Source organism: Atractosteus spatula, chromosome 1, assembly GCF_055471065.1.
Source record: "Atractosteus spatula isolate fAtrSpa1 chromosome 1, fAtrSpa1.hap1, whole genome shotgun sequence".
In the NCBI taxonomy this organism is placed as follows: Eukaryota; Metazoa; Chordata; class Actinopteri; order Semionotiformes; family Lepisosteidae; genus Atractosteus; species Atractosteus spatula.
Window position 1 is genome coordinate 10942185 of NC_142706.1, and position 27870 is coordinate 10970054.

General features: G+C 45.9%; 1 protein-coding gene across 2 annotated transcripts; it reads left to right on the top strand.

Moving 5' to 3' along the window:
* Nucleotides 1-265: 265 nt before the first annotated feature.
* Nucleotides 266-27737, top strand: n4bp2 (NEDD4 binding protein 2). Of its 2 annotated transcripts, none has more exons than XM_088909561.1 (16): nucleotides 266-581; nucleotides 2363-3404; nucleotides 5755-6227; nucleotides 7278-7366; nucleotides 8294-8370; nucleotides 9352-9510; nucleotides 10969-13349; nucleotides 14323-14408; nucleotides 15280-15325; nucleotides 16468-16664; nucleotides 17017-17138; nucleotides 18349-18472; nucleotides 19633-19812; nucleotides 20228-20396; nucleotides 22515-22638; nucleotides 24899-27737. In XM_088909561.1, the coding sequence occupies exons 1-16, from the start codon at nucleotides 353-355 to the stop codon at nucleotides 24942-24944; spliced, it is 5544 nt and encodes a 1847-aa protein (XP_088765687.1). In that variant the 5' UTR covers nucleotides 266-352; the 3' UTR covers nucleotides 24945-27737. The 2 variants fall into 2 exon arrangements, with proteins under 2 accessions (XP_088765687.1, XP_088765779.1); XM_088909653.1 differs by having other exon boundaries at nucleotides 6103-6227.
* The last annotated feature ends 133 nt before the right edge of the window (nucleotides 27738-27870 follow it).

Consider the following 27870-nt stretch of genomic DNA (forward strand, 5'->3'; position numbering starts at 1 on the left):
AACAATAAACAAGTCTGTCTTTTACCGAAACACTGTTCAGACCTGATACATAAAATCGACAGGGTGACTAACAGGGACGAGCTTCCTCGCGGGACGGAGTGTCCTAATTTTGCAAAAGCTTTGCAATGTCCTCATGAACATGAAATGATCACCTGAACCGGAGAAGCGTCGGTATTTCTATCCTGGGTACGGTGTAGCTACAGGGCGCTTTGCTCACACCTCCCCGCTAGGCGCGCTCTAGTCGAAGCGCACGCCTGGTTTCAAGCCACACGCTTGTTTCGATCGTGGTGTTTATGGCCTCCGCTGCCGTACAACCCAGAAGGAGTGAAAGTTAGCATTGTGCGCCCGGAAAATGCCTCGGAAGAAGAAAAGCGCCCAGAGCCCGGCCAGGGTGCCGAACCCGAGCGCCGGCGAAGGCGGCAGCGTTGCGGGGAAAGACGGAGCGACGTCGCGGAGGTTTGGCACGGAGCTCCCCAGCTCCAGCTCGGGCAGAGAAGAAATCCTGAACCGCATGAGGGAGATGTTTTCGCACCTGGACCCCGAAGTCATTTATATCGTTCTGTCCGAGTGCGACTTCCAAGGTGAGCGCGGCGCCTCGCTGGACACGTCCGAGCACACAGGCTCCCCCCCGGAGAGCCGCACTTGCCCTGGAAATCGAGACTGAGGGCCCGGACGGGGCTTAACCGGTGCTGCCCTCCACCCTCTGACAGCAGTGCCCCGCACTGCGATGTAAACAAGTATAAAAATCCGGCAGTAAATGGTTTTTTTTTATATATATCGTCTCGTCAGATTCCAGGTTTCGCTAAAGCTCGCACAGACATGCACGCTTCATGACCACGTCTGAGTATTCTCAGATTTATCTGGTCAAATGGTCAAATTCAACCCAAAACAGCACAGTAACGATAGTTTTAAGTTGTCCAGTCCAAGAGAGTTTCAAGTTGTCCCACTTTGCAATAACCGTGCACTGTTTTTCTCCCTAAACTACTGTCCACGTTGTTCGAGATGTGGGGTATTATTGTATTTATCCCAACTGTTGCGTTTGACATTAAATTAGTGGGACATGTTGCATGTCTTCAAATCACATCTTTCAGGCTGTTGTCCCGTAGTTAATCGGTCAGTGTCAGGAATGCTGAAATCGGCGAATTGAGAAACAGGTGCTTGCTTGTTCAGTTGAGGTGTTTACACCAGGGATCAGGTCAGTCCCTATCAGCTGTATATAATCAACCATCTTATGGAAGTTGTCGGTGTTGCTTTTTTTGACGGACCAATACTTTGTTTCAAATAGCAGTTTTCAATAATAGTTATATGCTGTGTTTTTTTTACATACAATTTAAAAATTGGTACAATTACAAGATAATAACATTGTGTGTTTCTAGATCATATTAATTTTTTTACATAGAAATGAAGACATTTCAAAAGCACATCCCCATAGCTATTTTAGGGTCTTCCACAGGGAACAATTTTATTTCCACTCAGATGAAGCATGAAGGTGTCTTTTCTGAGTTAAGTAACACCTTTATATTTTGCGAAATGTTAAAATCCATGCAAATGTGCCTGGGTCTATACTAAACTCCTGTCAACATGCAGAGCTCAGTGTCACAGAGCGTTGCGCGTTTTATTGGCAAAAGGTGATACTTACAGGTTGCATGTACAGAGATCAAGTTATTGAAGGGATAATACGTCCATTCCTTGATTCATGTTCATAAGGGAAAAAATGTGTAAAATGAAGTTCTTATTACTTTACATATAAAGCCTTACGATTTGCTCCCAAGGTCTAGAAAATCACCCTGCATTATTCTTTTGTACCCCAACCGAGCACCGAATAATCTAAGTAAGAACACTATTGCTTCTGCTAATCACTCTGTTTACCCAAACGGTAAACAAGGTAAATTTCCATCTGTTTTCTAAGCGCCTCATCCAATTCAGGGTCGCGGGAGAGCTATCTTGGGGAGCCGGGGAACACCCTGGACAGGATGCCAGTCCATCGCAGACGAGCTGTATAGACGGATAAAATGTATACAAATTCTAAACAGTGTTAAGCATCAGTATGCACAGGAGAACATGACAGAACAATGTAATAATTATATTAAATATGTTTTACGCTGCTTTGTTCATGTTTTATGCTGCTTTGTGGTATATACGAAGACAATTGTGTTAATTAGCTTTGTCGTTGCTTATGATTTCTCTCTTGATCGATTTTTTTGTATGCTTTGCTGTTTCCTTGGAAATGGAAATGGCACAGTTGCTCTTGAGGCAAGCCGTGTAAAAGGTGCTTTAAAAACGAAGACTTTTGCGTGTAGAAACAGTCCATCAGTTGAACACGCCCCCTCTCGCTGACTCCTCCTGTTTCCCTGTTTCCCAGCTGAAGTGGCGATGGACTCCCTCCTCATGCTGTCCACCGCCGCGGAGGGCGCGTCCCCTGCCTGCTGCCCCTCGGGCTTCGAGTCGACCGCGGCGCTTTTAGCTCCCGGCCCCCCAGCTGGGGCCCACGCCTCCGAAGCCGCGGAGACGAGCCCCCCCGCCGCCGCCGCCGCCTCACAGGCCAGCCTGCAGGACCTGGACGCGATCGGGACGCACCTGACCGAGGACTTCGACGAGCTGATAGACAGCGAGTTTCGGGCTCTGGCGAAGGAGCCGTTCGACGGCGCCGTCCAGCCTGCCGAGGGGCTCCTCCGCCCCACAGAGGAGCAGCGTTCAGGGGTCAGCAGCGAGCTGCCGGAGCCGATCACGTCTGGCACAGACAGCAGGTCCACCCCAGAATGGCAGCAAGGCGGGGGCAAGGGTCCCGAGCAGCAAGAGCTTGTGCTCAGCTGTTCCCCAGCGAGCCAGCTGAGTTTAACTGGGGCAGGGTATTGCCCTGGAGAGACCACTTTCCTCGACTTCAGCCACCTGGCGCTGGAGCCTGAGAGCAGCAGGCAAGCGGCGCTTGACTTGGGGGATAGCGGGAGACCCTCTGCCTTCCAGGCATACAAGAGCTCCAGACCTCCTCACGCGCCCCCTGCTGGTGGTGGGGATGGCAGCAGCCCGAATGGGAGCGAGCTGGGGGAAGCAGAGCAGGGGACGAGACATGGCTCCGAGACTCGCGCTGCTGACCGGTCTCTGAGGTTGCCGGCCGCGCCCGTGATCTGGAACACCCAGGCCCCAGAGTTCCAGCCGCGCAGCAGAGCTCCTGCCTTCGTCACCCCCGTGGCGACCAATCCGGCAAACTGGAGGCCCGGTTCCGACCCGAAAGCCGGCGGCCGGGCGCCTCCTTTCAAACCGCCCGCCCCCATCCCAGCGTCCTGGGCCCTGCCGGCGCCGCCCCGACCTCAACCACACGGCTCTGGGAAGATACCGGTCCTGGTGGGCCGGGTTCTCGTCCTGCTGAGGGGTGCGCCCGGGTCCGGAAAGTCCACCTTGGCCAGGTACTGCTAGCGCGGAGCAGAATGTGGCCGGAGGTGTGCGGCCAGGTCAGCTTGCACGTTTGGAGAATTGTTTCATTCTGATAAATTACTTAGCTTTGCAAAGGCATGTGCGCAGGTAGGGCAGGCAGGGCTGTGCTTATCCCCCCACCCCCCCCCCCCAGAGCAACGGCGCTTGTTTTTTACACCTAGAGGCCTGACAGCATGGTGGGGCAGCTGTCTTTTGTCTCCAGGCCCCGTTGCCCTTGCCTGCCACATGGCACCTGTCTTGCCCGCCAGACTGTGAAGCTGCTGCAAGACATCAAAAACACTTAAATATGGCACAAAAAAAGTAAAATTATTTTATGCTTACTCAAATCGGTATGGTTAGCAGTGCACCAAGATGTCAAAGGAAGCTGTGTCTCTCCCGCGCTGATCAAGACTTTTTAACTCAAGATTTCATTCATTTTTAACTCAGAAACACGTATACCCTCCCTCCAGCAGTGCAAACCATATTTCACTGCTTACATTGACTTCATCTTTAACCATTGGCATCTCTTCTCCCATGTCCTGATTTCGTGATTTATACAATAAACTCAGTCAGCAATACTGTTCAAGCCCACATACTTGAAAGCGTTAACTTTAGATCGAGAGAACAGTTGACACAATGTGAATATTAAAAGTGCTAATTTGGGGGGGAATCAAAAGTCACACATTATATTATAATCACACATTACATGTAACGTTATATTCTCGGTGAATAGCACATGGAGTTTGCCACCAAAAATCACATTAGAAACCCTGAAAACACCAGAAGTTTGAAGAACAGGAAAGACTGTAAAACAGAAGCCCTACCTGAACCCAGCTGACACCTGGCCCATGATCCAGAAGTTTGGTCCCCAGTTCAGCAGTCTGGCTTCATCTGCTAGCGAAGTCTGGTCTTCTGCGGTTCAATTTCAGACTCGTTCGCGATCCAGATTCCCGATATCGCATAGATAGTGATGTCACGAAGCACAGTGGCACTGCAAAAATGTGATATTTCTTATTCGAAATGGGCTTAGTTGGAGTCGTTAAAAATGACCAACTGGGTTGGCTATCTTGAATTTCTTTCGTAGTGTGAGTCATAACGTTCTACCAGTTGTTTGAGAATTACTGTTCTCAATTTAAAAATAAGACATTCGGATTGGGTCCGGACCAGCCAGTAAAACCGGGACATGCAAGAAGTGAAGCAGTAGTTTATTGTCTTTCTCCTAAGATTAAGCAGCCTCAGTTCTTCTCGAGGAGTGCTGGAAAATAGGCTCACATTGTGATGGATGTATTTCAGTTTCCTGTGCCAGTCTCTTCAGTCAGGGTCATTGTGATCCTTTATCCAAAGAAAACCATCTGTATCGTCTCGTAATCCTTTCCAGGCAGCACTAACACACATATTGCTCACACCACCCAACAGGGAGTCGTCTGAGTTTTTTCTGAAAAACAGTCTTTTTCAGCTGAGCACAGAGACTAAGGGTGTAGAGTGGCAGGAGATAAGTGGAAATTATGGTGTGATGAGATAAGGACAGAACTGTAGGCCCACAGGTATTTCCAGGGACAATGCCTCATGCCCTAAGAAATTAGACACAATGCCTAATTTCTCATTATTGAAACAAGTTTTTCAAAATAAAGCCAGTGCATTCTTCTGTCAACATTGAGAGATTGGTTTCTGTACAACACTCTTTTTTTGCTCTTTGTGACCTGTTGGGACCTGAAAGTCATGCTAGTAGATAAAGTCGAAGAGGTCAGTATTTTGTCTTCAAATAAGAGGAAGGGAAGATTTTCAGTGGGCAGTGACATTAGACTGGGGAATCAAGGAGGTCACAGGCTAGAGATCACCTCCCTACAGGCCTACAGTATATGAGCACTGCTTATTTTTTCTATACAAAACCAAAACTTCAAACCATAAAGTGTTCAACATTATTTAAAATGGTACTTTCAGCATACAGTAGTTCACTAGTCTCTAAGAGCACATCCCTTAGTGAGCAGGCAAATCATTCTCTTGAGTTAAAATGTTGTTTAAGACTTTCTTGACTACTGAGCACAATATAAAGCAGTTTGCCACTTGTGTCTTGATGCGAGAACATAAATGAAATTGATTCAATCTGTCCTGTTCATCACGTGCGTAGTCTTTAACTAAACTCCCTTTAGTTAAAATCTCCAAGCTAAGAAGCAACTAAAAAAAAAATCAGTACCAGAAGAGACTAAGAGGCGCAACGCATCGGGACACGAAGTAATTTGATGCGTTGCTTTGGCCTTGGTCGCTAGAACATCACCCAAGTGTGTCCGTGCTGTTGTTCCACCTCCTCCTGAGTGAGCAGTGTTGTGGCGTTATTGTGTCCAGGAATCTTCTAGAACATCACCCGAGTGTGTCCGTGCTGTTGTTCCACCTCCTCCTGAGTGAGCAGTGTTGTGGCGTTATTGTGTCCAGGAATCTTCTAGAACATCACCCGAGTGTGTCCGTGCTGTTGTTCCACCTCCTCCTGAGTGAGCAGTGTTGTGGCGTTATTGTGTCCAGGAATCTTCTAGAACATCACCCGAGTGTGTCCGTGCTGTTGTTCCACCTCCTCCTGAGTGAGCAGTGTTGTGGCGTTATTGTGTCCAGGAATCTTCTAGAACAGAACCCGAGTGTGTCCGTGCTGTTGTTCCACCTCCTCCTGAGTGAGCAGTGTTGTGGCGTTATTGTGTCCAGGAATCTTCTAGAACAGAACCCCGGGGGCGTTGTCTTGAGCACCGATGACTACTTCTGCCGCAACGGAGGTTACAGGTTCGACTCCTCCTCCTTGGCGAAGGCGCACGAGTGGAACCACAGACAAGGTAAAAGCGGACGCCGGTCTTCCGTGCGATATGGCTCGGTGCGGACAAACTGTGACTCACACCGACGACCTGGCCAGGAGGGCCCAGTGTCTTATGCTCCACGTTTTTTTCCATTCTGCCCCGCCAGTTGCGAGTGGTCAAGTCAGCGGCCTTTGAAACGGGGAGTACTTAAGGTAAACTGAAAAAAAGTTTGCGAGAAATGTCGCTGTGTAATAAAACGTTTTTGAAGAAGAAAAGGCTGGCAGAAGTTCTCCAATTCAGGTCCTTGGTCACCACAGAAGTCTTTACATTTCAGTCGAAGTGGTGGAAGGTGACCACTGAGGTTCCCAGGATGATTTAAAGCAGTAGTGAGCCATGTGTGGCCCTTGGAAACCAAACAGTTCAAAAGAGTACAAAAGTACTGCAAACCTTTGTTGTACATGTAAAATAAATTGTATAAGATTCACAACCGGTTATAACAAGGTGGTATTAGAAATCACAATTTCACAGGCTGTTTTCCTGTTATTTCATGCATGTAAACAGACTGAATATTGGAATTGTTGCCCACTAAGGCATTCCCTTTACTGCCTTAAAAAGGTACCCCCAGTTAATCTGTAAGAGATACTTAGTATTCAATTAGATGTGCTTTTTTTCCATTTTTAATTGCACTCTTGCAGCGGTTTTTGACTCCACACAGTTTATGTTGCTCCCCAGTGTTTTAAAGATCCCTGTTTAGCTAAATCGTACTATGGTGCTGAATGATGCTTTTACTCTAGCATCTCAGCCTAGCTAGACCACTCTCTTACTGGTGATTTGGGTCAAACTTTTCTAAGGTGAAATCATATACCATACCTACGTCATATGTGTATTGACCAGGATTAGAAGTATTCAGATACTCAGGGGTTTGTTGAATTTGACAGATGATAGGTTTTTATACAGTATATTGTCATCCCAGTTTAGCTGCATATGCTAAGCCATAGTGCTTCCCTATGGCTACAAACAGCTCTTACTGATTTTTGTTGCAAGAAACTGATTTTTTTTTTATCCCTTTCCTTTTCTTCCTCTTTACAGCCAAAGAAATGTTTGAAAAGGGAGTCTCTCCAATCATAATTGATAACACGAACATGCAAGGTTGGGAAATGAAACCGTATGTTGCTATGGTTAGTGTCGTGTGTGTCTACCAGAATGCTTTGGAGCTGAAAAGCAAGAAGATCACCGCTCTTGCTAATACTCTCGAGGATCTGCCCATGCTTTACAGCATCTTCTGCTTTTCTGTAAGGCAGTCCAAGCTTTGTGAAACCTAGTGCTCAACAATACTGTTGACTGTTCTCATTACAGAGGTTGAATTAGCTTGGACAACACAGACTGCAGTGTTAAATGGCAAAACGTTTATGAGCAACTACATGCAATTGCAGGTAAGGGTTTATTCCAGGCTGAAAGGGGAAAAAAATAGACACAATGTTTCAGCTGTGGAGCCTTCTTCAGATGTCCTTCTTCTTCACATCCGAAACGTTGTGTCTCTTTTTCCTTCAGCATGGAATAAACCTTTACCTGTTCCTTTGCAGCCTGCGCGTGCTGATGCAGCCCGCTACGTGAACTACATGCTTTTGCTCCTTTTGTGGTGCAATGCCTTACATTACATTTCTGGCTGTATAATAAATACAGTAGTTTGATGCATCATGGGAAAGGCAATTGGATCAACTTAACAATTGTCAACAATGAACAAAAAAAACTCCTGTGAGGTTCTATGATTCACTGTGTCAGAGTATAAGATCCACCATCAGAAGCAGTTGTCACTGAACTGAAGTGTGGATTAATGAGAGTAGAGCCAGGGAACTTCATCTTTGCAATGGAAGAGACTTTCACTCTTCCTCCTGGTTTTTCCTAATATCTGAGAGGCTAAAACACAGTTGAAAACACTATTCAGAGAGGCACTTAGAGTATGCGGCACCTCTCTTTACAAATCCCCTCTGGTATTAGGACTGTTAGAAGTATTTTGCAGTGAATCTGTATGCTTTGTTCGTAAAATCTTATTGTTTGTGGAGGCTGTGGTCTGAAGTGCCGCGCATGTGTGCTCTGTTTCCCAGGCTGTCCGGTACAAATACAGAGTCATGTTCCGGGAGCCAGACAACTGGTGGAAGACCAAGCCACGAGAGTTAGAAAGGTGAAGCTTTTTTTTTCTCCTGCACCATAGACACGCAGACACAGACTTACACTTAATAATAATAATAATAATAATTGCTTACACTTATATAGCGCTTTTCTGGTCACTCCACGCAAAGCGCTTTACAGGTAATGGGGACTCCCCTCCACCACCACCAATGTGCAGCCCCACCTGGATGATGCGACAGCAGCCATAGTGCGTCAGAACGCTCCCCACACATCAGCTATTAGTGGGGAGGAGAGCAGAGTAATGAAGCCAATTCATAGATGGGGATTTTTAGGAAGCCATGATTGGTAAGAGCCAATGAGAAATTTGGCCAGGATGTCGAGGTTACACCCCTACTCTTTTCGAGAAACACACTGGGATTTTTAATGACCACAGAGAGTCAGGACCTCGGTTTTACGTCTCATCCGAAGTCAAGATCAGTTGACTTACATTTGACTTACATCAAGCATCAGATATAGAATACTGACCTCAATAAATTAGATGCAAATACAGTCCCCAATATTAGATACGAGCATCAGTGAAACTGCAGTTTTGTTGTGTGATCTGGACTGAGGTCTATCCATTTGTTATGTGCAGAAGATTAGTAAACTATGCAGACCACATTCGGTGCTTCAGGATTTTTATGTGGAATCCCCTATTGGCATTGTCTGATGCTAAAACATTTCCACGCATCGTCAGGCCTGGTTAATGCTTCGGTTTGGTCATTTTGTCTCCCCTTATTGACAGTTGTAGTCGGGAAACTGAACAGACAGGTGCTCCAGTTCCAGCAGCATGCAGTAGGAATTGAACATCCATAGTTCCATAACAACATGGATAATTATAACATCTGGGCTATAATTAAAAACACCAAAAAGGTGATTGACCCGAACTTCAGTGCTTGCAGACCTGACTTTGCCGAGCTCTTCATTGAGAGCTGCTTTAGCTAGAGACCTGTAGCCTGCTGTGTCCTCCTGTCATTTCTGCGTTGTTTTTTAGGCGCACCAAGCATGGGGTGAAGAAGGAGAAGATCAAATGGATGCTGGAGCACTACGAGCGCTACGTCACTGTGCAGACCATCATGGGCTCTGAACCTCCCAGTGGAGCAGAAGAGAGAAACAGTGTGCCTCTCTCCCAGGAAGAGACCTCCGTTCCTGAGTGAGTGCTTTCCCTTTTTGGCTGGATTATTTGTGTTGCAGTTTTCCAGAAAACGCACGCAGGGCTGGAAAGGAAGGGAGGTCATCTGGCTCTTCTTGCTTGTTGGGTTGCACCTGATCAGCCAGTTAATTGGACGCAATTGATCTATCCAAGGCTCTGCGATGGACTGGCGTTCCATCCAGGGTGTATCCTGCCTGGTGTCCACAGCTCGTGTGGCTCCGGCTCCCCCTCGCCATCCTGTACTGGATTAGCGGCTTGGAAAGGGAGTGGATTGATGATCCGAGTAGGATCCAGGGTCGTCCAGCCATTTCTTGGAAGAAGCCAGGGTATCGGCCATTGCTTTCCTTGGGGTTTAGAGTCTTATATTTTATCACGTTTTCTTTCATCTAAATATTTTAGTCACTTGTACAAGGTGGTAGTCAGTGGGGCAAAACCCAAGTGGTGAAGCGTTTAAGACTTCTGCTTACAGTATATTGTGTTTATGCTTTCAATAGCTCTGCAAAACTAGATGATTCAATCGGATCATTTATTATTATTCGGCTACATCTATATCAGGCTTATGATTATATAGTGCCCTTCAAGGGTATTCGCTGGGACAGTGAAGTCAAAACTGTGATTTCCTTCTTTAGCGTCAAGCAATTATTTGTGATTGTATAAAAATTGGACTTAAAACTAGAAGGCTGTCAGTGCAGGTGTTCAAATCCCAAGTGAGATATTGCACCCACAGTGCTCCAGTACAATACCCAACTGTATAGATGGGTGCACGTCAGTCAGTTTGGAAAGAAGTGTCAAATAAATGATCGTTGTAGCCGGAAGTACAGCCTTACAATGTCAAAGAGGAGATTAAGCTGATACCTTTACTCATATTCACAGCAGACATAGGAGAATCTGTAGTTCAACTTAACACATCATAGACACAGGCAGTCTGTACATAAATCTCAACTGTAAATATAAAACCACTTTGCTGAGGCGATATCTGATCTTTCTTTCCATGTTCTTTAACAGTAGTGTTAAATTAATGTCAGCATCAAAGTATTTTAGTATCGAAATAGATTAAAATAAGAAATAGCAGAGTGAATCACTGAATTGGAAGCCTGGGTACATTGTGAGTATTTTAACAGGTGGAGTTCCAGTTGGAATCGTATGAATTCATTCTGGTTTTTAGGAGAAAAAAAGGAGTTTGAAGTTTAGCGTTTCGCTCCGCATGCGTTCTTGGTTTCTTCAGGACAGCTTGGAAATGAAGTAATAACCAGGCAGAAAACATCAGATAGGACGAATATTTGTTACTATAAATTGCGCAAATAAGCCAAATACAACACTTAGGGTTGGATACAGATATTCACAAATCCGGCACTTACCACAGACCTTCAATAGTTCAGGTTTGGCGGCTCCTGACCGTCACAGGTAAAACCAAATTGCCATCCTGACGACTTTCCCCTTCTGTGTCGTGTCAAGCAGAGCCGCGAAAATGGAGGCGGCGCCTGACCTTGTGGAGGAGCGCCACTCCGAACAAAGTTCAGGGGAAAGCGACCTGCAGCCCCTCCCCCGACCCAGCGCGTCTGCCGCGGGAGAAGGAGCTGCCCAAGAAGAGGGCCTGTGCCAGCGCGAGCCCGCCCATGCTCCTGGCGCTCAGGCCCGTGCGCGGATGGAAGACGCGATGGGCCCAGATCTGCAGTCGCCGGGGCCGATAGACGCCTCTGCCTCAGGAGCAGAGGCGGCTGTGTCGTCGGCCGGCGGAGGTGGAAGTCAGGCCGTCGGCAGCAAGCGCGCCGAGACGGGATGGGGCGGCGGTGTGGTGGAATGTGATGCTCACGAGCCTCCAACGGCGTTCTTCGAATCCATCGGGCAGAGAGTGAGGCGGAAGAGACGGAGCCGGCAGGGTGGGCGGAATGGCGATGCGAGCGGCGGCGGTGATGCTGTTGAGGGGACGCACGGGAGCGAGCGAGAAAACGGGTTGCCAAGTGCCCCCAATCGACAGTGTGTCGGGCCAGAACTGTTAAGTTTCGTCGGGGACTGGCCCTCGGGACCGGTACTGGAACAGCGGCGGCGAAGGCCGAAGAAGGCATCGGCGACACAGGAATCGAGTGACGAGTCTGACAGCTCCAGAGAGAGAGGCGGAGAAGGGAAAGAGCTTCTGGATCTGCTGGACCTCCTGCGGGTGGGGCCAGACGCGCCCCAAAACCCTAACACCCTATCGGCAGGTTCCCCTGATTCGGAGAGTTCTGCGCAGAACTCCCACTTTGAAAGTTTGAGTTTGGAAACCAGCCCCAACCCCGAAGAGCCAGGTGGCGATGCTGTCCTTGACGTGGGTGCGACAGACTCGGTCTACACCCAGCCCGTCGCGGACACGAGACCAGAGGTTTTGAACTCTGCTGCAGATTGGCTGACCAGTGCGCTGCTGGTAGAACAGTCTGGGAAGAGTCCAATCACACAGGAGCAGGCAAGAGTTGAGTTATGGACACCTGGGGAAAGTAACACTGGGACAACTGATGAAAAAGAAGGTCAAACAGATGTAGCTAGCGGAGAAACAGAGGAGACTGGGAGTTCTGTGGACTGCCACTCTGAAGTCTCTTGCCAAAATCAGCCAGCCGCACCTGGAGCTAGCAAGTGCCTGCCTGCAGATAGCCAAGACCGAAAATCTACGGAAAGCCGAAGAGGAGGAAAAACGTGTAGATTGGCACTGACGTTTCCGAATAACTGCCCCGCTTCTCCAGAATACCCGAAAGATTCTCCTCAGCCGACCCCGTTTGACGTTGCTGCTCCAGACGGCACTGCTAGCATCTCGACCCAGACGATGCCACACGATTTCACTCTGCTCTGGAAGGCCAACAAACACAGTTTGGATGTTTCTGGGCTGGTGGTGTTTCAGGGGAATTCCGCCAACTTTCAGCCAAAGCCCGCGATGAGTCTCGGGAGCCAGGAAGTGCCCTACAGGGTTGTGCACGATAAAGGCACGCAAGTGGAAGAAACTGAGTTAAGCACCGAAGACAAGCTGAAAAACCTACAAATCCTCAGTGAGCACTTTAAATTGGTGTCCTTCGACGTCTTGAAGGACCTGTACGAGAAATGCAACCAGGACATGGAGTGGACCACTAATTTGCTGTTAGATTCCGGTGAGCAGCTTTTCAAAGAAGATGAGATACTGTGTCCCGACCAGGTGAGGAGACAGCCCGAACTGTGGTCCGTGGGAGGTTCAGATTCTGATGCCTGGCCCTGCGCGCAGTGGGATGAATCAAGCGTTCAGAGTGTCTCTGGTGACCAGCATTCAAGAACACCGGCAGAGGTAACTAGCAGTGATGTCAGAGACGCTAAGGATGAAGGGAGTCCTGGTCTTGCGTCTTCTCTGGAGCTTCTGGATGAAGGCTGTCATGGGGAAAGGGGCTGGCAGGAAGTTGTGGAGGACTGCCCGAGTGAGCTGCCCACAGAGGCAGTAGAGCATTCTGTCGGTCAGTCCACAGCTGAGCCCAGCGACCGTGAGCAGCCGCCCGAGCTGAAGCCATTAGAGGGAGGAGGTGAAAGGGAGGACAAATCCAAGACTCAGAATCCAAGCGAGCTGTATGAAATAATAGATCTGCATGAAAATCTGGGCGCAGGCCTGGATGCGCTTGACGAGGCGGAGGGCTGTGGGGCTGTGCCGGAGGAATGGGGCGAGGCAGGGGCCCTCCTGGCTCCTCCTAGTTCTGTTCCGGCCCCTGAAGTGAGGAAAGAACACAGTCTGGCCAAGCAGCCACCTGAGAGGACGCAGCAGGCGCTTGATATCGAGACCCTGGAGCTGCGCTTGCCCGCCGAACTGGCCTTCCAGCTCAGCGACCTGTTTGGATCTGTGGGCATTGACCCAGGTAAGGAGGACTGTCTCCTTTGTGCTGAGTTGGGAGAGTCAGGACTGGTGAACTGAAGCGTGTTTCTGCAGCATAAAGTCTGCGACCTGACAAAACCGCGCCGATGTGCGAAGCGCGCTTGGGGGAAAAAAGCGCATTCAAAATTTGCAAAGATACAAAAACGAATAAAACATTACAATCGTGTGATGGAAAAACAAATGGAAACTTTTGTTTGTTCCGTGTGCTTCAGTTGAGCTGCTATTCTCCGTATTGTACCTCGGTGGTGCTTGCTGTGGGTGTATTAACATGAACATCTATGACACACCCAAGATAATACCAAGATCCCCAACGCAGCAGTGCTTGCATGTCACGCGGGACACTTTGCAGAAGGCGGAGTTTTACGTACGGTTTATCGCAGGCTTGAAAACATTTTGGGAAACCCAGATGTGTCCCAGGGTGTGGTTGGTGGAGGACGTATTTGTAATGAATAATTACTGCTTGCCTTTGTCTAGCTCCTTTCAACCCCAAGCTTCATGTATAGAAAGGGAACACATTACATCCACCACTGAAGTGCAGCACCCATCTGGGTGACTCGCGGTAACCAGTCCGTACCAGCAGCCCCACTGCACGACAGATTGGCTGGCGAAGCAAGGAATTACTTCACCAGTTGAATTCATGAGGAGATGTAGGGGGGCAGATCGTTTAAGGCCATTGTCACAGGATTAACATCCCCCAGTCTTATGAACAGTTCGGTGGGATTTTTAATGACCAAGTAATCAGGGTCCTGGGTCACGCAGATCCAAAATTTTGTGCAGAGCCTCTATCAGAAAAGTGTTTGGGGACCAAGCCAGTTAATAAATTAAGGCGTTGATTTTTTAGGAAGGTGTCAGATGCATTTTGTGTCGATTGATCTCGTTATCTCCAAACAGGTATTTTAGCATTCGTTTCAGCAAACATTTACAGCTTTGTACATTGACTTTGGCTTGTTTTCAAGGGGCTTTATCTTTAGAAGATTGTGTTGTCCAAATTGACCTGAACCTGGCAAAACTGCTGCACCAGAAATGGAAGGACACTATTCAGGTTGGTGGGAGTTTTTGTTTTGTACGAGACGAGCATTGTTTTGTTTCGAACTTTATTTTTGTTGCAGAATATTACAAAAAACACTCCTGAATATTCTCGTATAGGTATTCAATGTTAAATTTGACCATATTTGTTTAGAATATATTCAAAAAGTCCAAAAGCAAGGGAGTAATAATGAGTGTATCCACTGTATATATACAGAAATGTATTGATGCTGCTGATTATTATGTAAATATTTAATGAGCAGGTTGCTGCAGAGCTGTGTGATAGAGTGGTTTGGCCTCAGAGTGTGCAGCACTGACCTCTTGGCCTTCAGTCACGCCATCTTCTGCAACACCTCAGTTCAAGGCTCTGCCGTTCTTCTCAGGTTGTCTGTTGAATTGCGTTGACAATGTCTGCAGTATTTTCATGGAAGCTGTGATTTTTTTTCTTAACGCCAGTTATTTCATGCAGTCGAAGCAAACATCAGCTGAGCAGGTACCGTGACCTGCTTAATATGGGGGGATTGCTAAAAATCACTTCAGGTGGTGATCCATCCAGCATGGTCAAAATGCACGCTTCGATATCTGATACTAGAACAGGGAAAGATCCTTAACTTTGAAATCTGGTCTTGTTTCGTATAGACCAGCCTTGACTATATTGAGCTCGTATCTCACTGTCTTATGAATGGTAAAGTTTCGATCAGCTTAGTTAACTGCACTGCTTTATGTTGTCTAGGTGTTCATTCCAAGTGATCCCTCACTTACTTCTTTACGTACTAAAATTCACTGACCTGGTGAGAGACCCTGATGTGGTAGGGTGATTTCGTGTGGCCAACAGGCCCTGCAGTTTGCATTTCTGTGTGCGTGAAAACGTTCTGTCATCTTCCCAGGAGCGCCAGAGGCAGGCAGCTCTCTCCTACCAGCTGCTGGAAGAAAGTAAGTGATCTCCTTTTGTGTCCTCCCTTGTTTTGGTTCCCTTTAGTAACTCTTGTCCATTTGCTTACAAGGCCTGGAGCTCAAACTACCATGCTAAATGGCTTGAGGGGAAGTAAAGTCAGAACTTCCTGCAGTTTAAACAAAGCCTTGGGAACCTTCCCATGTTTTCTCGTGGATATTTTTTGTCCCAGTGGTTCTCTCTATCTCTGAAATCTGCAGGTTCTTACTGCCTTTTCAATTGAAGTATCATTTGTTTCTGGGTTTCTGCCCCCCTATTTCCTGTCGTTGCGTGTCTCAAAAAAGCAGGTTATGAAAAAAAAAACACCTTTTCAGTAGACCCTTGCCCCTAGAGTACTTCGCTATCATGGTGGACGATCAGAGCAGCAGGAGGCACAGTGAGACAGCAGATCTGAAACGTTTTAGACCCGAAGCTACTGTGCTTCAAAGTGCACATGTTTATAACAAAAACAGATGCAAAAGAGAGCCAAAAAACGACATGGCTTAGGTGTTTCTGCGAAAAAGAAAAACCAGTGCATGACTTTCCGCTGCTTAACCTTTGCAGCGTCACAGTGGGCTTCACACGCTTATTCAAGGGAAATTTCCTCTTGTTCATGAACTGACTTGGTTTTAAAACTCCCTATGTGTGCAGAATTATTATTATTATTATTGAATAAAACACATTTATTAATAGACACTACCATGGGTCTTGGGTCCTGGGTGTGAGGTTAGCATGTTCTCCTTGTGGGTTTTCCCTGGGTATTATAGAGTACTTGTGTTCCGCAATGGACTGGTGTTGCATCCGGGGATTAATCCTGCCACACACCCTGTGCTTCCAGGATAAGCTCCAGACTTCCTGGAGCACCGACCAGTGAGTTTGGGCCACAGTCTGCATGCAGTTATTGCCTCAGAAGGATGTGCAATCCAACAGTGACTTGTACACTCTGAGCTTCACTGTATCACTTGTACCACTAGTGCCCGGTGGCAAGTGCAAGCCCAGACAGGAGGGGTTGAGTGAGTCGGTAGCTCTTGCTCTGTCTGCATGTAGTGTGGTGTGTGGTGTAGAGGTGAGGGAGGAAAGGCACACTTCTCCCCACAAGGAGATGTCCTTACCAGCCACCTCTACCTCCTGTCCTGTTTTCCAGGTGCTGGGCTGTGGATCGACTCCCAGACTGACAGACTAAGGAGAACTGGTTGGAGTCCTGTCTTTCCTGGGGCTCCTGGCCAGTCAGAGCCCCCGGACAGCGTTCTGTTCATGGACCACTGGAGCACCCCGATCCCCCACGTCTCCCTCAGGGACATCATGCTGGAGGAGCAGGCCCTGCAAGAGCACTTGGAGAAGGTACAACAGCGGCAGGCAGCCCGGCCGTGAGCTCTGTTTGCTCTCCTACGTCTGTGGTAATGGGCCCGCTGTGGTCTCGTGAGCAGCAGATCTCTGCGTTATAGAACGTGAAACACTTGTGGTAAAATAAACTTCATGTCTGTGCACCACCAGGTACCACCATGATTTCTGCATATTTCTGTGTTTGCGTTTGTCTTTTTCAGCTTGTGGCCTGCATTAAATCAAATCGGCGATCGGTCTGCAAATTGCCAGTTTGTGTGTTGGACACATCCCATATTTACTTCATGGAAAGAAAACGTCACATGAACTTTTCTCGTTTGTCGTTTTCTTTTTGTTACCTCATGCTCTTCAGTCAAAGCTGAACAGGGACCTGGACAGAAAAAACGGAGCCACCCTGTTGAAAGAGCAGGAGCTTTATAAGATGTTTCCTACCATAGACCGCCACTTTCTCCTGGACATCTTCAGGGACAACAAGTAAGGATTTCTGTGATGTGTATCCTGTGAGGGGTGCGTCGTTGAGAAATGACGTTGATTTATTTTGGAAAATGCACTGTAACTTACGTAGTACATTAGTGACAGCTCAAGGGGAGGGATACACCTGGAGTATTCCACAGAGCCATGTAAGAGTGTGATCCTGGTGAATAGGATTAGGATTATCTGACAGGATTAACCTTTTACACAGCTCTCTAGAATACTCCACGTGAATCACTTCCCACGCAATTATCACGAACCTTACTATATTCAACTGGGTTAGAAAAAGCAGGACTGCAGCAGAAAGCTTTCATAGTAATCTCTCTTATTTCTGACTTCCTGTCCGAGGCTGGTTGTGTTGTTAAGACACGTATTTAAGAACACTGTTTTAGAGAGAAAAGGGACATTTCACCATGCTAGGCTGCCTGTCAGTCAGAAATAAGATTTCTTCCTGCAGGTTCTCAGCGAGGAGCTCTTGAGATGAATACAAGGTTCTTATTCCCAAATGCTTAAAAAAAATCAGGAGGAGAACAGAGTGATGAAGCCAATTCACAGATGGGGATAATTGGGAGGCCATGATTCGTAAAGGCCAGGGGGAAATTTGGCCAGGACAGTGGGGTAAGACCCCTACTCTCTTCACAAAACGCACGGGATTTTTACTGACCACAGAAAGTCAGGACCTCAGTTTTAAGTCTCATCCGAAGGACGGAGCCATTTTTACATTATTATTATACAGTATAGCGTCCCCATCACTATAATGGAGCATTAGAACCCAGACGGACTACAGGGTGAGCTCTCCCTACTGCTACCACTAACACCTCTTCCAGCAGCAACTGTAGCTTTCCCAGGAGGTCTCCCATCCAGGTACTGGCCAGGCTCACACCTGCTGGGCTTCAGTGGGTCGCTCGTCCTGCAGTTGCCTCATTCCCTTCACTGAAATCCAACGTTTCTTGAAAAAACAGAACTTGATGGCAATCTTAACGAAAACTGCATATATAATAACCCTTTCAGAGTACAGCCTCTCACAGCAGGCCAAGGCTCTTTGTGTGTTAGAGAGGCATAGAGACATAGTCTTCACACCCCATGTACCAGAACCAGGCATGTTGGTTTAGCAGGTCTGATGCTCACTCGTCCAGATTGGCTCCAAATTATGGCCGACATGCGGTGCCGACTCTGACCGGTTTGCTTTGCTGTGCGTCCTGCCCCCTCGCAGCTACTCTCTGGAACAGACGGAGCAGTTTTTGAAATCTGTGCTGGATGAGGGCCCTGTGAAGACAGTGGTGGCCCAGGATGTCGCCCAGCGTGTTGAGACCCAGAGGCCCCTGGTCAAGGAGAAGGTAGGCCTCCGCCATCCAGGTCAGGAGCTGGGATCAGTCTGGTGAAACGCTTTCGGCTGGACTGGGTATAAGGGTGTGGTATATAAGATATATACAGTATATACCTTATGGCATATATTAATATAAGGGTGTGGTATAGAGTAGTACATTGTAGCTATTAAACCACTTAAGGAAAATTGTCCTTATTTAATATAGCAACACTTTGCTTAGCTCCGATTGACCATGTTACTTTTTGTACATGACTCTAATTACTCCTAGTACATGTTATCAGAAGCACAGTGTTATTCTGTCTGCTGCTGACAGTAGCTCAGCTAGAGCACCTCAGCTCATCTCAGCACAGGCTGTGTTTGTGCTGACGGCAGAGTGCAATGAAAAACCGGCACTCAGGTTCCTAGCCAATGTGTGCGTGATGCGTAGGTTTACTATACGGCCAGTGACATCTGGACAGGTGGCGAGTCCCCCAGCATGAGCCTCAGTCTGAGAGAACTGTTAATCCACACAAGCTCCAGCTCAATGTATTGATGCAGGGCCCAATTTCATGGATTTCTACTGCAGCTAGAATTTAAAAGGGCAGCCCTTTCTGTATAAAATTGATTTCTAATTGTATCCTGTGGTAAAAATATCACCGATACCCCAGTGAAACCCTCGCACTTTGCTCAAATATGAGAAACCACACTTCTGGGGGGCACATTCCCATTGATAATTTCCTCTTTTAGCTCTGATTCCCATGGGGCTTCATTCCCTGGGACACATCCTCACTGCTAAGCAAGGTGTTGCTGTGCTTAGGATATGTAATACTTCACACAAATTTCCATGAACCTTGAAATAACATTATTAATTCGCTACCTCCATGTATTCAACATGTCACGTCGTGTACTGCGTCACGCTCAGATGTCCTTCTGCAGATTGTTCACGCTTGTGAGTCTCGCAAGGAGGCCTCAGCCACAGTAGTGAATTACTTTCCTCCTTTTCCGCAAGGATTTAGTTTTCAGAGAACTAAAGGCATCTGTGTTCAGTGGTACAGGTGGGTGGAAATTACTCAGAGCCAGCGTTCTAAGAGAAAACGCTTCTTGTCTGGGAGCTCTCCCTTCTCTGGGCGCGGAGGATGAGAGTGAATGTCCATGTGTGAGAGATGCCCGTCGTCCGTTTCTGATTCCCAGAAGAAGGCGGCGAGGGAGACGGAGGCGGCCGGGCTGTTCCAGGACACGGAAGACCCGGACTACGACGACTTCCGAGCGGAGGCCATCCTGCAGCACCGGAAGCAGCAGGAGTGCTTCAGCAAGGCGGCGGAGGCCTACAGGCAGGGCATGAAGGACGTGGCCACTTTCTACGCCCAGCAGGTAGGCCCGAGAGAGAGGCTGGGCTGCGATCCCTCTTACGAAGGGCTGGATCCATGAAAGACGTTCACGCTGTTGTGGTTTGCTAAAGGAAGGAATGACCTATTGAGTGAAGCAGTTGTTGCCAAAAGAAAGGACAGCTCTGTGCTTTTGGATGATTTGTCAAATCAAGATAAATTAATTTGTTATATGCGTACCGTCTCTGTAACTTGAGTGTTGAAGGCATTGGTGCAACCCCAAACGCTATTCGAAAACAGGGTCCAACCTGTTTTTGCTCAGGTTTCGTGTGAAAATAATAATATTACTTTATTGTATATGGCGCCGTAGGGGGCTTGTCATCTCAGAGCTGATCTGTGAGCCCAGGATGTCGCCAGCTGCTCATGTGGCTCCCATCTCTGTCCTCTCTGTCTTCCTGCAGGGGCATCTCCACGGCCAGAGGATGAAAGAGGCCCACCGGCGCGCGGCCTTGAGGATCTTCGAACGGGTCAACTCCTCCCTGCTGCCTCAGAATGTCCTGGATCTGCACGGCCTGCACGTGGACGAGGCCCTTCGCCACCTGAAGATCGTGCTGGAGGACAAGATGGCAGGTCAGAGAGGGGGCTGGGCGCGGACCACAGGGCGGCTCTTTCTAGCAGGGAAAACAGGTTGCTAAAATTTTGAAAAGAGACTGCCGTAAATACTTATTTTACATGTCTCAGAGCTATATTAGCTTCAAAACAGTCATGACAAAATCTTGGGGCATTGAGAATTTTTCTCTTTATCCAAATATAACAAAGTTTAAATATAGATTTGTTTTTTTTTCTGTCAAAATGAATTGCAAATGTTATTTTGGTAAAAGAGTGTCAGTGTTTTTTATTTTCTCACAAATTAGTTTGGGTTTCACAAATTTTATATTTTATCACAAATGAGTTTCTTGATTAGTTGAAAATGTATTTAATGTACATCTTGCATGAAAACGTGCATCTTAATGTACGTAATGTATAAAATGCAACAATTTAATGCCTCAGAAAACATGATACAGTTTTGACATACAAGAGGCTGCCAGCTATATCTAGCTGAAATCAAAATATGGGCTAAGAACTGAAAGCAAAAGCAAGCCACAAATCTCTATCTCCCTGTTTCTTTATTCTTTCCGTTTTTGTGAAGTCGGTAAATGGCGTTGGTGGAACAATAGGTGGCGCTCTGGCCCTCAGAAATTCAAAACCGTGCTGCAGTATGGTGACTGGAAACTTGCAAAGTAAATGATGCTTAATTAGCATTCAATTTGTACCAGTTAATCATTTCACCATTAATCCATCACACTAAATATGCAGTAAATTGGATGTTCATGAGAAGCCATCATCATACGTTGCCAAATAAAAATTTCCAAAAGAGTGCAGAAGAAGCATGTTCTGATGAATATTTACTGAAAACTAGATTGCAGACATCTTTACGAAATTGTATGTCCTTTACAGGCCAAGAACTTTTTACTCCTATGCCCTTAGGACCCAAGGCATGAATCAGAAAAATATTAAATTTTAGTAACATTTATTTATAACAATTTAAAAATATTCAGTATTTTCCAGCTGTTTATTTAACAGAGCTGGGTTGTGGGTTTTTTTTTGTATTTACCGTATCAGATGGACTAAAATGTTCGACTAAATAGAATACTCCTTCCTCACTGAGTGAACAACAAATGTACAGAAATGTATTTTGTGGCCTTGAAACTCAGGAGTGTCCTTACCCGTTCACTGGGGAATCGAGTGTGTTAATCTGTGTCTGTCCAAGAAGACTGAACACAGTAACGGTGGCTTATCAGCCAGTATCAGGTTATAGCTTCTTGAAATCATTTATCATTCTGACTGACCCTCAATGTAGAATTAAGCCCTGGAAAAAGTGTAAATGCAAAAGAGAAGCAGATCTGTTACACTACCCTAGTGGTCCGCCATTGATATCCCACTCCTCCATAGAAGATATTTTTTAACAGAACAATCCAATAATTTAATAAAATTTACAAACATTTGCCAACAGGAAATCACGCAGCGACGAGTTGTCACTCAAGTCTCTCCAAGTGCTAATAGCTGAAATAACCTTAAGCCAATTCGATTTGTGTGTACCGGTCCAAAAACATTTTTTTTTAAAAGAAAACAGTCGAATTAATCAATTTTGAAAGAAAAAAATCCAAATGAATTCCAGCATGTTTCCAAACCCATTTTTCCTTGGTTGTGGGTAGTTACGGTAAAAAGAAAGGAGGTGACAGGAGTAGATAAATTGTGCTGTAGACAAAAAAAAAATAAAAAAAATTGAATTTTGAATTTATTGAAGGGGGGGAGGGGGGTAATTGGCCTTTCATTTTTAAAGTGTAGTGGTGCAAAGGGATTTATGAATGTGGTAGAGAGAGTCGTACGGACCCCACGTGGCATGATCTGGCAGGAGTACAGAGAGGAACAGGAACAGGAAAGCCCCGTTGATGGAGCCAGCTCCAGGTGCTCCAGAGGCAGAAGGGAAAAGTACGACGAGAACCCTTGCGTCGATCCGTCACGCAGGATGTTCTGTTTCCCACAAGTCTATGCAGGCAAAGGGGCAGCAGGGAGCAGGTGTCCCTTTTTAACTGTTCATCCATCCTCGGTCCAGCAGAGCTCGCCACAGTGACTGGCACTGTGTATGTGTGTGTGTGTGCACATGGCATGGCATGGTTTGTACCGCTCGGATTCCTCTCTTGCTAGAGTGCCAGCGCAGTGGCGGTAAGCCTCACCTCTCTGTGATCACGGGAAGGGGAAACCGCAGTCAGGGAGGAGTTGCTCGCATCAAACCCGCCGTCATCGACTACCTCACTCACCACGACTTCAGGTGAGCCGCCCCCTCTCGGTCACAGGCCCGCGCTGCTGGCCTGTGGGGCTTCTGGGAGTCTGGGGGGCAGAGGTTTGCTGGCTCCACAAACCGCACGGTCAGCTTCAGGGGCTCACCTATGGCCACTGCATCATCCGTTAAACTGCAGCACTCTGGTTTTCCAAAGTAGTCAGGGAATGCATTGAGACTCCAGCTGTGAGTCACTTTCAGCTTCTAGGAACATTTCAGCTGACACCGACTACTTGATTTATCTGTTGTTGTTTTTTAAACTTTTTTTTAACCTATTTGCATTGCTCAGATATGAAGTTAATGACTTTTTTTATTGCGTATCTTTGATACACTAATACTGTACATTAATTACTTAAGAATTCATTAAAACAAGTACTGCATCCTGCAGGTTGTAAACTCCCAGAATGGACTAAGCTGCTTTAAAATGAGGGTCTTGTTCTGTATTTTAGGACTTCTTTAACCTTCTTGACAGAGCAGTATTGTGTATTTACACAGAGGTATAAGGCATCATTTAATTGTGATTCTGGCTTCCTGTCAATGTCTGGTGCTTCCTCCTTAAACTGTAAAGCTCATCCTGAGCACTGTCAGCTAAGCCTGAATTTGAATCATTAATAGTAAAGAACAGCAAACTAAATACAGCAGGACATGGCCGACAGGAGCAGTGTGTTAAGTAGCTGATCTACAGGTATACAGAGATATTGTCATCATAATTAGTGGTGTCTTGTAAGTGAGAGCAGATGGTAGGTATTTGTGAATATACTGTATACCTCTTTAAACAAAGAATATTTACTGGAAACTAAAAATGTAGCAATAAGCAGAACAGAAACCTCTGTATTTTAAGAGCTGTGGTTTAATTTTGCCGGATATGTGATTAACAGATTTTCTGATTTCACAAAATGCCAGCATTTTTAGCGTGTACTTAATTAGTAATTGGAGCCGTGGTAGCTCAGATGGCAAGGGTGTCTAGCTCCTGCCTGGAAGGTCCCGGGTTCAATCCCAGGTAGGGACAAGCGATGTAGCTTGCTCTAATTCCTTCCAGACAGCTCCTAGGTCCACTCACCCTGCTTTCCAAATGAGTTCCGGGGGGGTTAATCCTTCTGGGGGTGATAGGCCAGCCGGGGCGTGATGCTGACCACCTTGGTGGTTGAGAACACTGGTTGCCCTTGCCCCCCATTCCACATGGGCCTTTATGGCCTGAAAGGGGACCTACCTACTTTAATTAGTAAATGTGTGCATTTTGTGGATGCCAGGTTGCATTTTAAAAGCGAAAGTCTAAGAGAGGTGTTTACCCCCGTATCCCACCTGAATTGCACTCTGGGTTTTTTTACAATCTGGCCTTTCAGGTGGCTGAAGTGAGTCCCTTCATATATGTAAAGCATTTTGGTGTGAAAAGCACCATATAATGGCAAGGAATGAATTATTAGTAGCTGTTGGCATTAAATATTGGATTTTCAGTATCCTACGCATCAGAGTGAAGAGTAAGGAGTCTCTTGCCCCTCTTATACATCATCCATTTATTGTTCCCAGACTTGTTTCTGGCAGTACCTTGTGCAGAACTAAAAATGAAAGTTTGCCTATGTAGGTCACGCAGGGTAGAGCAGCTTGCGGCGTGCGTCGCGTTGTATTCAGACGAAGAAAAAGACTTCTTCAGGCCTTTTTTTTTTAAAAAAAAGGGAGGAAATGCTCTTCTTCCCCCTGGGATTTCTGATAAGGGGCTGGATTACAGTCTATTGGCCTGTCCTACACAGACTGCAAGAGCTGACTCTTTGTCAGCGAGAGAGAGAGACTGGGCGTCCTGAGTCAGTGAATCCGCAGCGCTTCAGTTAGCTGTCGGGCGCCTGCGTGGTCGGGCTCAGCGTGTCGCGCACAGATGCAGGAGCCGAGGAGAGGTGGTGAGCTCAAGGTTTGAAACCACAGCCACCGGCAAGCTGCAGATTTCTGTTGTAGATAACTACCTCCCGCCAGCGAACAGGGCTTTATTGGGGTTTGTTGTACAGCGAAGGAGCCCGCTCGTTGTTGCTTTTGTAATATGAGTGCGAGTTGGGGTTTTGGTTTTCAAAATTTCGCTCCTCACTGAAGGAGCTTTTTTTCTCGTGAATTTTCAAGAGCGATTGAACGCTTTCTCGCGGAACCGGAGCTTCAGTGTGCACAGATTTAAAAAAAAAACCCATGAACAACATTCTTGAACAATTTCAGTTCTTACAGAAATTGCCTCACCTTAAACTTTTTTTTTAATTTCGACTTTTCTCAGGTTCACGGAACCCAAACCAGGACTCCTGCTCATCTCTCTCAGATAACAGACATCTTGAGAGTGCAATAGTAGAGCGGCTGTGAAGTGCAATGGACAATGCGTTTTCTTTTTAACGTGTATTTGTATAGTATTACTTGCATACATGGTTTTTATATATATATATGCTTTCGTATTTGTATATATTTGTACATGTATGCTTATACATCTGTATTTTTATAGTATTCATTAGAACAAATACGAATATGATGATGTTATGAATACATTTTAATATGTGAAGCAGTTTAAAAAAAAAACTTTGTATTATTTTTTTATAAATTGTTAATGAGTTTATTATTATTTTGATTTGGGTACAATTCTTAATAGGCAGCTGCAGTCCAGATTTTACACAAACCAAACTGATATTGCAGGTTTTAATACATCTTTTTTAACATTCCTATCATATCACTGTTACGGTTTAAAAACGTTTTTTTTTTTGTAAATGTACAGTAATTGCCGTCTTAATACGGAGGTTTTAAATTGGGGCGGCTTTTAATATGTTTTTTTTTAATTAAAGAAACATTAAGTTTTAGTACGTTAGCTGCTTTTGAATTGTTTGTACTTTCAGAATTTGTTTTGGTTGCTGTATAACAGGACGGTTAACGCAGATAAAAATTGTTAGCACCTCTGTGACCATTCTGGATTGTATTTAGCAAGGAAGGCCAGGAGCAGCTCCACGGATTTGGACACTCGAGTAGAGCAGATGGGAATGTTTAGCTGAGTACACCTTCATGAATAGTCAGTGTAGCGGCACACTGTGTCCCAGATCTCAGGGAATAATACTCACAACTGCGGCTTGTTTGCCAGATACGGCATTAATGACACATCCTCCATTTTCATGAACAGTGTCTCTCCTTTTTTTATTGTTCTCGGCAGTTTCTCATGCAAATTATAGGGTTTGGTTTTGATTTCAGAATGTTTTTTTTTGTTGTTGTTGCTGCCTCCTTTGTTAAATGCAGTCCTGGCTCTTAAAGTAAAAACATATAAATACCTCTGTAAGTATTCTAACATACAATGCCTGTATCTCCATCCCTAATGCCTGTCAGGTCAGAGGCTGCTAATTGAGCTTGCACACAGATTGGCAGTAGCACATAAAAAAGAAGGCAATTCACACTGTTTGCTGTTGCATCTTGCAGGTCTCTCTTAATACTTCTGCTGTTCCACTGGGCAGAAGGCAGGAGGCTCAGAATAGCTCCCAGCACCATCGACTGTGTCTTCCATCAGGGAGAGGGGTTGAAGTTAGTGGTAACGTGCTCGTTCATAATACCTTCCCTGGTGGAAGAAATCCTAACTGCCCAGGGAAGAATCTTTAAAAGTAAAAGTAAAATTTCTCCTTTCCTGTCTGTCACAGTGCCTCTTCAAGCAGTCGAACCGGTGATTCACAGAGATGATCTCTTTGAGGGAGGTTTAGCAATAATGTTTCTTTCCAAAGCCAGTTAGTTTTGTATTATTTTTTAGAAACTGTCTATCAGTACCACGCTGTTCTCTCAGCTGGCACACTTTATTGAAAAGCATCGTTTAGAATTGCTTTTCGATCAGCCTGGTCCGGGTGGAGTTTGTGTCCATCAGAAACATTGTGATATAGAGTATCCGCTGAAGAGAACAGAAAAAGCGCTGTCAACAGATTTTGCGCTTGAAAACACGTTTCTCTGTAGACCGGCGAGCGTTTGCCAGAGAACAGGCAGTCAAAGAAACCACAAAAAACTACCTGTGCTGGATGGCCACCAACTATCCGCGTTCTTAAAGGTCAAACACGACAAGTTTAAAAATCACTTGTGTGTCAAATTCTGTGTGTGCCCTCTTATCCCTCTTCTGATTTGCAAAACATAATGGTACTTGTGAAGGATTATTAATTAAATATACAAATGTATCTGTCTTTAGTCATGTCAGGTAGCTTGTTGTGACTTAAAGATGTCAGTAGAAGTCATGGTGTCACTTCTGCTCTGGCCTGTACTGTTTCTGAGGTGTCTTTCAGGCAGTCCTGCACTGCCCTTCAGCAGCAGTGCGACCCAGAGTAGAAACGAGTGCTCTGATGACGTCACTTAACACATTTGGTTGTTGCTCTTCTGATAGTCATAATGAGAGACTGATGAAAATTTCCAAAACAGAACTTGAAACACAGTGGTTGGCAAGAGCTGTGCAGGACTTTGTTGAAACAGGCATACAACTCATGATTGTGAAAACTAACGCAATAACCCACAGAAAGAAAGTCTTTAAGGAATTGCTCCTAAAGCTCATCATGCCACGTAACCACGCCATTCCAGCCATTCTGCTTTCATGAGGTTCCGTTTTTACGCATTTTTCTGTTCATGTTGTGCAGTTACTCAAGAGCTCTTAAATTCATTTAGTGTTTTAAGGCAGGAGCTTTGATACCTCAGTATTATTACCAAGAAGGCTAAGAAGTGCCATTTAAAATATCTTATTCTTCTTTTCAGGACCCACACGATCTGGTTTAAGGTGAATGCAAAATCGTTCCGTCGTATTTTGTTTTAAACGAGAGGAATCAATTCAGTGGAGGCCATGTTGGTTCCCTGCTTGTTATGAGCTCAGTCTTAGTCAATCTTGGTCATGTCAGACATCTAGCAACCACACCGTGTGAAGCTATGGACACAGTTAAAGAGTATTTTTCAAGTCTACAAATGGTACACCATGCAGAGACACTTGCGTTTCTGCACCTGTCCGTGTTTTCTCTTTAGAATATTTTTAAATGGGTGAAATTGAAAAATGAATGTATATTTTGAAGCACACTTTTTTTTTACTTTGATCTGTGATTTGTTCAAAATAAAAGCAATTGAATTTATTTGCAGCTGATTTCATTCTTTGTCTTTCATTTCCACATTTATACTTCTGATAAACCAATGTTTGTTTTTGACAGAAGAGCTAACAGAGCATGTGTTCGTGACTGCAAAAACTGAAACCGTTCGCAAAGGAAACGT